This window comes from Cryptotermes secundus, unplaced genomic scaffold (assembly GCF_002891405.2).
Source record: "Cryptotermes secundus unplaced genomic scaffold, Csec_1.0 scaffold34, whole genome shotgun sequence".
NCBI lineage: Eukaryota > Metazoa > Arthropoda > Insecta > Blattodea > Kalotermitidae > Cryptotermes > Cryptotermes secundus.
In genome coordinates, this window is record NW_019725835.1 from 214431 (window position 1) to 225937 (window position 11507).

The window sequence follows — 11507 nt, forward strand, 5'->3', positions numbered from 1 at the left end:
TAGTAAGTAAGTAAGTAAGTAAGTAAGTAAGTAAGTAAGTTCTTTAAATTTATGGCTTCATCTCCGATGTGGAACGCAGCTCAATAACAGAGTAAGGCATTTAGTTGATGGTGTTCAGCATTAGGCCTCTACGCACATAGCAGAACACGGCACAGAGAAGTGGAGATATACAGTGTGTCTGGGGCGCAAACTTGATCCAGGGACATACGCACACAGATTAACTATTTTAATCAAAATATAAACATTCAAACTGCCCATACCAGCCCTGATTCACTTTAAATAAATTCAATCTCTGTGGAATTTATCGCCGGCGTGTCTTTTGCTCCTTGATAAGGATCGATTTGATCTGTAAAACGTGTCTGCAGCCAGAGGCGCCTGAAGGTGGGAATGTCGTGAAAATGGTGTGGTGTGGGATCTGTCTTCGAGCTGTCGATACATCGAAGCCACGTAGCCACAATTGAAACGGCACGATACATCGCAGTATCCAACGCATCGATATGTAAACCCAGCTCATTTCTCAGTTTTCCATAACATTTCTTTATTCCGGTATACGTGAGGGAAGAAAGAAATGAAATCAGAAAAGGAAAGACAAAAACAGAGGAGCCCAAAAAGTGAAAAACAATCAAACCAAGATCAGTCTGCGTAAAAAGCCTTCCATTATCAGTTGATCATTTCAACCTGTCAAGAAATTCCCTTTTCGTGGAGACACAAGTTGTTTAAAATGTATGACACCACCTAGCAAAAGTCATAATTTTGTCTTCCGGGTCATGACACTTACTCTGGGAGGTGGGTACCAGTGATTCGTGGCAGTTTTTTCCTGTGAAAATAATGTGTGAATTCGAACAGAATGTTAGTGGATGTAAACAACTTTTGAAGTACTGAAGTTAATAAAAAAATTGAAGACGCAAATAACTTGTGAATCCCCACAGCGCAGCAGAACTTATGTGCAATTAATTAACGCAAATAATTAAAAAAACTCCTAAGTGCAACAGAACTTTCGATAAAGTAAATAAAGTAAATATCTTAAGAACTGCTGAAGTCCAACGGAACATATAAGGCACATAACCTATTGTCACATGTATCGGTGACTAAGATGCGGGTTTGGATTGATGAATCGGTTTATTGGACCTTCACTAGTCGTAACTACAATTAGTTCTTACATTCTTCTATACATCCACTCCCTCATACGCCTTCATGGCATAGTGCTTAATTAGTTGAGCAGAGGGACAACTTTACCTTACTCTCAAGATTACTGTAACTACAGCACATAAAGTCTTCAATATCTGTTAACACTTCACACTTGAATCCTCACAACTCCTTTCCGTGACGGCTTCCTGTCCTTGACTCACGGTTTCTCAGCTATGACTGACTGCAAACGACTGTCCCCTATAAACCTTCAGCACGAACGACATATAAAACAACTCACGTGATTCCTATTCAGCAATTTCATTGGTGATCTGACCGTTGCCTAGCAACGAGCAATAACATTCGAGTTTACCGCGCCGTTGCCTAGAAACGATTTTAGAAAAATCCGTTATATTAGGAACTATTGAAGTCCAACTGGATGTTTGAGAAAGTATATAACGCAAATAACGAATAACTGAAGTCCAACGGAACGCTAGAAAAAATATATAACGCAAATAACGTATGAACTATTAAAGTCCAACGGAACGTTAGAGAAAGTATATAACGCAAATAATGAATTACTGAAGTCCAACGGAACGTTACAGAAAGTATATAACGAATTACTGAAGTCCAACGGAACGTTACAGAAAGTATATAACGCAAATAACGAATTACTGAAGTCCAACGGAACGTTAGAGAAAGTATATAACGCAAATAACGAATAACTGAAGTCCAACGGAACGCTAGAAAAAATATATAACGCACATAACGTATGAACTATTAAATTCCAACGGAACGTTAGAGAAAGTATATAACGCAAATAATGAATTACTGAAGTCCAACGGAACGTTACAGAAAGTATATAACGAATTACTGAAGTCCAACGGAACGTTAGAGAAAGTATATAACGCAAATAACGTATGAACTATTGAAGTCCAACGGAACGTTTGAAAAGGTATAAAACGCAATTAACTTGTGAAGCGCAGAAGTACAAGAGGACCATTACAACGGAGAAATGAACAGTTAAGAAAGCTGGTGTTTTTAAACTACCTGCAGTGTAACAGCTACGTGAGAGAAATACACCTGATGATGGCCATTTACGGCCGAAACATGTAGTGTAGAAGAAAAGAAGACAAAAGAACTACAATAAATTGTTGCACTTAGGACGGAGTTTGTGTCATACATTGAGAAAGAAAAGTTAGTAGGAAAGATTTCACCATTCGAAATGCTGAAGTCAAACAAAACGTTTATTTAAGCAAATTAGAAATATTTGAACGGCTAAAATTCATCAGAATGTTTAAGAATATGAATAACGTAAATAACATGAGAAGCGCTGAAGTCCAAGCGAATGTTCTACAAGCAACGCGAATAACGCTTGAACAGCTCAAGTATAACGAAAAGCTTATGAAAGTAAACAGCGTAAGAAATGCGGAAGTGGCAACGTGAAACAGAAAAATCTCAAAGAGTTGAGCTACATAAGCAGATTATATAGAGCCGAAACCAAACAATGAAAATTAGTAATGTAAATAGTTTACAAAACAGTAAATTCGAACAGAAAGTCAGTGAACAGTACAGTACATTCCACGTGCTGAAGTCCAAATGAATGTTTGTGGATGTACACCTGCTCACTCCACGTTACTGCAGTGGACTCTGTCGCTTTGTTATTGGTGACAGCACCGCGATCAACAGGCTAATTGTTTCCTGCGTCAGCAATCTGTCGCGGTTTTGTTGACTACACGTTGGCCACTGCGGCGCCGGATGTAAGCCGGGTACCAGCCGATACGGCAGAGAAAACGTGAGCATATGGCAGCAAGTCAGTTCGCTACTTGCAGCTGCGTTTGTGATAATGTACTACTTACTTACTCATGGAGTTGAGCCCTTCTTGAGGAGAAGCCAATTATGCAGCTACTCAAGAACTTCCCAGCATTTTATAGAATCCGAAGGTTCCTTACCGTGTTCACTAGAGCCCTCCACTTGTCACTATCCTGAGCCAGATCAATCCAATCCATACCCTATCATCCTATCTCTCTAAGGCCCGTTTTAATATTGCCCACACACCTACGCCTTGATCTTCCCAGTGGTCTCTTTCCTTCTGGCTTTCCCACCAATATCCTATATGGATTCCTCTTCGCCTCCATTCGTGTTACATGCCCTGCCCACCTCATACTCCTTGACTTGATCATTCTAATTACACTTGGAAAAGAGTACAAGTTATGAAGCTCCTCATTATGTAGTTTTCTCCAACCTCCTGTCACTTCATCCCTCTTCGGTTCAAATATTCTCAACACCCTGTTCTCAAACACCCTCAGTCGTGATAATGTACTACAGTGGATTAAATAAACCAGTCCTCGTTTTATTACAGACACTGCGGTTTCTCGTCCCTTACTGGTAAATGTTGATGTAGCGAAGTAGCAAATCTTTCCTACTAACTCCATCCTAAATGCAACAATTTATTGTAGTTCTTTTGTCTTCTTTTCTTCTACACTACATTTTTCGGCCGTAAATGGCCATCATCAGGTGTATTTCTCTCACGTATCTGTTACACTGCACGTAGTTTAAAATTTAAAAACACCAGCTTTCTTAATTGTTCATTTCTCCTTTGTTAATAGGTCCCGATATATCAGAATCCCCTTGCTGATATTTGTCAGATATGTATAAAATCTTTGTTAATTTACATATGTCAATTTGATTTTTGAATTTTGATATTTTTAAAATCTTATTCTTAAAATGAAATTTAAAATTTTTTTAAATTTTAAAATTTAAAATTCACTTTCTCACTTATTTCTCGTCTATTTCGTTCTGTTCTCCAATCTTTGCTTTCTATCTTTTATTTTTTTCTGCCTCTCGTTTTTCTTTCTGCGCTTTAATATTTCCTTCTTTCTCTCTCCACTTCTCCCTCCTACCTATGAGTATTGTAAGGTAATGGTCAAAAATGTATCCATCAGATTAAACCAGTAAATTTCTCATACTATTGATTTCTTTGTGAGCACAAACTAATAGGCCTGTATATGCGTACATACGGCTTTTGAGATCATAATTACATCCGGATCGGAAAATACCGAATTTCTACCAAAACCGAGCGAACTGGTTCAGGCCGTAACCAACTCCATGGAGCTGAGCCCTTCTTGAGGAGCCGCCAGTTGAACTTCCCAGCATTTTATGGAACCCGAAGGTTCATTACCGTGTTCACAAGAGCCCTCAACTGATTCCTAACCTGAGCCAGATCAATCCAATCCATACCATCACATCCTATCTCTCTAAGATACTTCAGCCTATGTCTAGATATTTCTAGTTGTCTTCTCTCTTTCAGCTTTCCCATAAAAACCCCATACACATTCCGCTCCTCCCCATGAGTGCTACATGCCCAGCCCAACTCATTCTCCTTTATCTGACCACTCTAATTATACTTGGCGAAATGATTCAGGCATTAAAGTTTCTATATTGCATTCGTAAGGCGCTCAGTTCAAATCTCGGCCGATCTCCACCTGTCCTGTCCAAAGTATTTGGTGGTTTTCCTCAGTCATTAAAAGCGAATATAAGGATAGTGTAAACACACACTGATCGCGTCCTTCCACATCATTTGAAGTCCATCAATCATTGTACCAACCGACGCTATATACAGAATGTCCGGATGAAAGGTATCAAAATTGATATCATTATATCTCAGAAAGAATTCATTATACACATTAATGGGTTACACGTCTACAAAGGGAAACTATCAACGTTTTATTTCTGAGTATAAAACTTTCTCAATAAATTTCAATGTGGGCTCCCTTGGTGGCACGACAAATATCCAGGCTTGAAGCATGTTTGGTGTTACCGTAGCCACAGCGTCCCTTATGCGGGCTTTCAGCTCTTGAAGCTCGTTGATCTTGACCTGGTAGACAGTGTTCGTCACATAACTCCACAAGAAAAAGATCACTGGGGTTAAATCTGGCGACCTAGGAGGTCAAGCCATTGGTCCACCTCTGTCAATTTATATCCCAGCCATCTCTCTGTCCTGGTGATTCCTAACATGTTGGCTGAAATGTGGTGGCGCATGCGCGTAAGCCGGGCATGAAAAACAAATTACACGGTTTTCCTTTCAGATGACATAAACCGGATACGTGTATGACAATTAGTTTCCGAGATATATTTTCTTTTTATTTTGGATACCTTTCATCCGGACACCCTATATTATGAGCCACTAAACCATCAATAAATTAAAAATAAAATATAGCATACATTTCTACTGTTCGCTTAAGTTTATATCCATCCATACGTACTTTCATGATAGATAGAAATCACTTCTGTCACCAGAATAACCCGTGGACAATACCTTGTATATTTAAACACATGACACCCATGTTTGCAGGCGTTGCCTAGCAACCAGCACTACGTACGTGGGCGCACAGACAACTCGCACCAGTTGCTGCTTTAAATTTGCTTCGGACGGTAATCAACATACCTGAAGCCAGTCAATGGAAAATAGTTCAAACGTATGCAGAAATCATGCGTGTTCTGTGTGGCATTTCACCACTCGGTGTTTCAGAACAAATTGACATTTACAGCATAACATGTAACCAATGTAAATACAGAATGTCCGGATGAAGAGTATCCAAAAACTAATTGTCATACACGTATCTGAAAGGAAAACCGTGTAATTTGTTTTTCATGCCTGTCTTACACACATGAGACGCCACATTTCTGCCACCATGTTAGGAATCACTTGGACAGAGTGATGGCTGGGATATGAATCGACAGAAGCTCGATTCAGGCCTTGGATTTATCTTCTATTATACAATTACTATTTAGAATCCAGGATAGCTCACAGTGTATACTAACGGGGTGCAAGGCCGGGGTTCAACTGACGGCAGGGAAAAAATTTTCTTTCAACAGCGCCCAGACGACACAGACTTTTGCACAAGTACCGGGGAGAGATATCCCTGGGGTTAAAGCGGTCGGGGTGTGACCTTACCTCAGTCTGGTTACGAGATTAAGAATGATGGAGCTATGCATCCAACTCCCCATACGTCATTATGGTTTGGTACTTCAGTAATTAGCACAGGGACAACTTCACCCGCCGGTCACAGTGCCCAGGAAATGAACAACCTTCGCTCGATAGAACAATAGAATCGTGGGTTCGACTTCCACTCGAAGCATGGATGTCTGTGTGCAAATATTTTGTGCTAGTATTTCTTTTATTGTTAAATAATTTACACAGCATAACTTCCAGAATACTAACCTTCATGGATGTTGCTGCAAGAACACGCGAATGTCACTCCAGTAAACATGTTTCAAACAAAACAGATTTCCTGCCCTCCCTAAATATATTTACGTAAGTACAGAACCTTACATTGCCAGCACATGCAATTTGTTTATTAAATTAATGAGGAAAACCATTCCCCCAGTCCATCTGCTAGCAGTATGAATCATATGCATGTCCATGGGCACAAAAACAAATTGTCTGCTCAGGTGCTAAGGTGCTGATGCAATTATTATTTCAGGGTGCCAAGACAAACAGGCATGACGAAAGGATTTCTTTACACATCTGTATCAAATCTGGTGATTCAGTGGTCCCACCCCCTCAGTGCGTCACGGCCGAAATTGAACGCTTGACCTGCGGGACACCTGCTCAAACAGACGGGTGCCTATATAACGCTGGGGTCCTCTTCATTTGTCACCGGACTTCGCAATGGCTCGTTACGAGGTAAGTGGCAGAACACATTCAAACCGAAACTGGTATGGTGAAAGATGGGCATTGCAGCCCATGCGGGCAGCAAAAATGTTTTATAGATTTTTTTGCTACTTCTTTCCCACTGCTTACTTGCTTGGCTTAATTTTCCACACTGAACATGCTGGCAGTATATTTCTTCCAGAATTTGGGCAACTTTTACAAGATTACACGGCCTAACATCACCGTATTAAATTATTGTTAAAAGAAAACTGATTCCTGCAGAACTATTGTTGATATGTAGTGCGTTCGTTACTAATTATCTGAACATTTATGCCAGCACTCCATGAAACTGATTTAGGAATTCAGACACCAACGGCCGTATTCGTGACAGGGCCCACAATTTTAATTAGTCGTGACAAAGATCTTTTATAATTTTGATCTGTTTCGAGTGGCCGGGGGGAGACGAGACGGAGTTATTTGTGTCCTGGGGGCAAATTTTCGATTTGCTTTGGCCCGAACATTCGAACATTCGAACTGCTGTAAGATGGAGAGGCATTGTGGTTGGATTCTCAGGGCATTTTGCAGCGAGCTCAAGGCTGGGGTGGGCAATCCCTGCTGCACCTTCCCTCTCACAAACGCATGGAATTTCTGTCATGCAGTAATCAGTTCTGTACTGTCAGCACTAAACTGTATATATTTCGCTAACTTTTGAGATAAATTTTATTTTTCTTTCACGAATTGTTCAGTCCTTATAAATGGACGAGCTGAGAGATACTGACCAATCACACGATCAATTAATGACAGATGTTACGTCACTTTTCTCTGGTTTGCAGACACTCATTTTGATTGCAACTATCGGCGCCGTGGCGCTCGCTCTACCCGCACAGAGGGACTATGGGGTAAGGACAGTACATGGGCAACCAGTGTTGCCACCACAAAAACCACCAGTGTTCCCACCTCATGGACCACCAGGCTTGCCACCATTTGGACCACCATTCTTCCCACCACCATTTGGACCACCAGTATTGCCACCAAATAAACCACCAGTATTGCCACCAAATAAACCACCAGCGTTGCCACCACATGGACCACCAAGCTTGCCACCATTTGGACCACCATTCTTCCCACCACCACCTGGACCACCAGTATTGCCACCACAAAAACCACCAGTGTGGCCACCACATGGACCACCAAGCTTACCACCATTTGTACCACCAAGCTTACCACCATTTGTACCACCGTTTATCCCACCACCATTTTTACCACCATTTTGGCCATTCCCTCCAATACCTCCATGTCCGCCCACCGAGAAACCAACAGAGAAACCCACCGAGAAACCCACAGAGAAACCCACAGAAAAACCAACTGAGAAACCAACGGAGAAACCCACAGAAAAACCAACTGAGAAACCAACGGAAAAACCGACCCATAAACCATCAGAGAAACCCACAGAGAAGCCAACGGAGAAACCCACAGAGAAACCAACAGAGAAGCCCTCCGAGAAACCAACTGAGAAACCCAGCGAGAAACCAACCGAGAAACCAACTGAGAAACCCAGCGAGAAACCAACAGAGAAACCCACCGAGAAACCTTCAGAGAAACCCACCGAGAAACCTTCAGAGAAACCCAGCGAGAAACCAACAGAAAAGCCCACCGAGAAACCAACTGAGAAACCAACCGAGAAACCCTCAGAGAAACCCACCGAGAAACCTTCAGAGAAACCCACCGAGAAACCTTCAGAGAAACCCAGCGAGAAACCAACAGAAAAGCCCACCGAGAAACCAACTGAGAAACCAACCGAGAAACCCTCAGAGAAACCCACCGAGAAACCTTCAGAGAAACCCAGCGAGAAACCAACTGAAAAACCCATCGAGGAACCCAGCGAGAAACCTGGCGAGCATCCTGGCGAGAATCCCGGCGAGCATCCCGGCGACGGCGAGAAACCTTACGAATAACCCACCACTAATTAACAAGCACTGACATCCCTCCGGAAGTCCAATAGACTGGAGACCATATGCTGCAACCCTTGCAGATTCTGTTGTTTTTGTCCGGCGCTGTACGTCAACTTTAAAATTGTCTGTTACATTTTAAGAATGGAAATATATGTTGCATACTAGATATCGTGTTCTCATTTCTGTCCCCTTCCCCCCCCCCTTCAAACACAATATATTCATTTGTCCTCTGTAAATGTGTCCGAATCTACATTACGTATACATTCGTAAGCAGACTTTTGCATTCTTTAACAGAATTTTAATGACTTCCTTTCCTCTTAACTCGTCATGCAGGGAACATTCGTAATGCCGTTACAAACTTACATACAAAACTACCATCTTCAAGGCAATCCTTCATCTACTCGTCCCCTCCCTTTCAGCTCTTCCGTCATTCTACTTTTACAGCTTGCTTCCTCTTACATTTTACACTTCATTCTAAACCCGCAAGTCAGTATAGCTTGGGTTCCGTCCCACATTCCATTCAAATTCCTAAGAAAAAGAATTGTGAAGCATTACCGCCATGTCACGGCCTTCCGCTCCTGCTCAACGGGATACACGATGTAGCGCGTATACGTCACACAAGTACACATGAACCAACCAGTCGCTGGGCGAGTCGTCTTTATCGCGTGTGTATGTGTACGTGTGTGTGCGTATACATAGCATCCCTTACAGAAAATGAATTAGGTCCAAGCCAATCCAAACCACACTTTCTGCCTCTGTGTGCCACAATATATCGCATATAGCTGATGGGGGCCACGCTACAGAGTAGTTGGTTGAGGCACTGTGCTACCAGCAGCAAGATCGTGGGTTCTATTCACGATGAGTTCATCAGATTTTTCAGTTGATCTAATACTTCCAGCCGCACTATGGCCCTGGAGTCGACTCAGCCTCTAACAGAAATGAGTACCAGAAATCTTCCTGGGGGTAAAAAGTGGATAGCACCTAAGGCTGACAACCTCAACCCCATCTGTGAGCAGATTTTCTTATATACATGAGAGCCTCGAGGTCTCACAAAACTATGGGCCTGCAAGGCTTGTTACAGGGAGCGATTTGCCTTCTTTTGATTTTACATCCCTGATACTCGGTGCTCTCAGTACTCCGAGCATGAATACGTCACGCCAGTAAATTGGAGAAACAGAACAAGAAGTCAGGTAAGAAGTAGTCGCCTACTTTATCTGGTACCGCACAGGCCACTTCTCCAGCAATTATTCTTGTGGGAAAATATCAACAGAGCCGTTGCCAAGCAACGATAAGGGAAATATACATAAAAACGTACAGATTAATAGGTGGGATTTGTGAAGTACGTCGCTGAGATGAGCTCAACTCGTGTCTGAGTGAGTGAGTGGCCGGTTTGGATTGCTTATTGGATTTATTGAATCTTCACTAGTTGTAACTACAAGTAATTATAACACTTTCACAGTTACTGTAATTATAACACGCAAAGTCTTCTAATCACACGCTAAGTCTTCACAGGTCGACTACTAACTCCTCTTCAACTACGAACTTCCTGTGGCTGTCTTCTACCGAGAACTGAACTGAACTAATAAACTGCTCGTGTTCAAAATCATAGTCGAAGTCACAGTGCGACTGACGGTCAGTCAGTCAGTCAGTAATACTTGGTGTCGAGCCCCATCTGGGCCTCATGACCAGATATTTATTACTGTTTGACAGTTACGGTCTTGTTTTTGTTAGGATCCCTCTCTGACGAGAGGGTGGGTCTGTCTTTCGTAAATGCTGCTGGTTCTTGCCAGCGCAGTCTCTCTCGGCTGTCCTAGATTTTAGACTTTCATTTCCGTCAACTCGCAAGTTCATGGTGGAGGTATTCAACCCAGCCTCCAGAAGAGCTCTGCTCCTATTATTCCATAAACCACGTTAGATAAATTTCACACGGACCACATAGAAAACATCTTTTGTCCTCAACTCATATTGTGGAAACGCACTCAACTGAAGGTTGTTTACGGGTCGTTGCATAGATATGGCGATACTTATATTGTTGCCTTCCGTGTATTCGGTCGCGGAGTGTTTACCGGTCCGTTACCTAGCAACGCTCTGGCCATTCACGTTACAATATGCATTCGTAATATGGTAGGGTGAAATACACAGACATAGAAAGGTGATCTCACAAGCCCAATTTCACTTTTTCAAAAGGAGGAGCTGCTGTTGTAAGATGGCAGCTGAGGCAGGGGATAATTCCGGAAGTCAGGGGAAGGGGAACTCCCGCCATTGGAAGCCGCTTCCAAGCAACAGATAGTAGAGACTAACAGATTGAGAAGACAAGTCTGTGTGTGATAGTGATGAGAGAAATGAAGCAACAAGTTGTATAAGTGTGCAATAAATCCAGTCATCAATCAAAACCCCGTCTATAACCACACTTATACATGTGACAATAGTTTCCATAGAGCGACGGAACAGTGTTCAAATTAGACCTGTAATCACAAAACAAAATATATCTAATAATGACACTGTACTGTCTCAAATTTGAGATTGGAAATTTAAGCCCTTACCTAAATGCTCGAGACTTGCGAAAAGTGTTTTACAACCATTACATTAGTATGACAACACCTGGACAGGCAACTAGGTTAAGAATGTTGATGATCAGCATGTATGCGTAATCACATAAGTAAGAAGCTCGCTAACAGGGCCACTGGAGTATCGTAATATTACCGCATAAACAGCGATGAGACGCCGTGGGCCCGCCCACATCCCCAGGGAATAACCAATTAGAATATAACTTT

General features: G+C 42.1%; 2 protein-coding genes across 4 annotated transcripts in view; one reads left to right on the top strand and one right to left on the bottom strand.

The window, feature by feature from the left end:
- LOC111863495 (BAI1-associated protein 3) overlaps nt 1–6605 on the bottom strand; it is a 214944-nt gene extending 208339 nt beyond the window's left edge. For all 3 annotated transcript variants that reach the window (XM_023849845.1, XM_033751088.1, XM_033751087.1), the window contains exon 1: nt 6350–6605. The gene's annotated coding sequence lies outside the window, so the exon portion shown is untranslated. The remainder of the gene's footprint in view (nt 1–6349) is intronic.
- A 104-nt stretch (nt 6606–6709) lies between these two features.
- Nucleotides 6710–8899, top strand: LOC111863496 (extensin). The gene is made up of 2 exons (XM_023849846.2): nt 6710–6814; nt 7615–8899. The coding sequence occupies exons 1-2, from the start codon at nt 6800–6802 to the stop codon at nt 8734–8736; spliced, it is 1137 nt and encodes a 378-aa protein (XP_023705614.1). The 5' UTR covers nt 6710–6799; the 3' UTR covers nt 8737–8899.
- The last annotated feature ends 2608 nt before the right edge of the window (nt 8900–11507 follow it).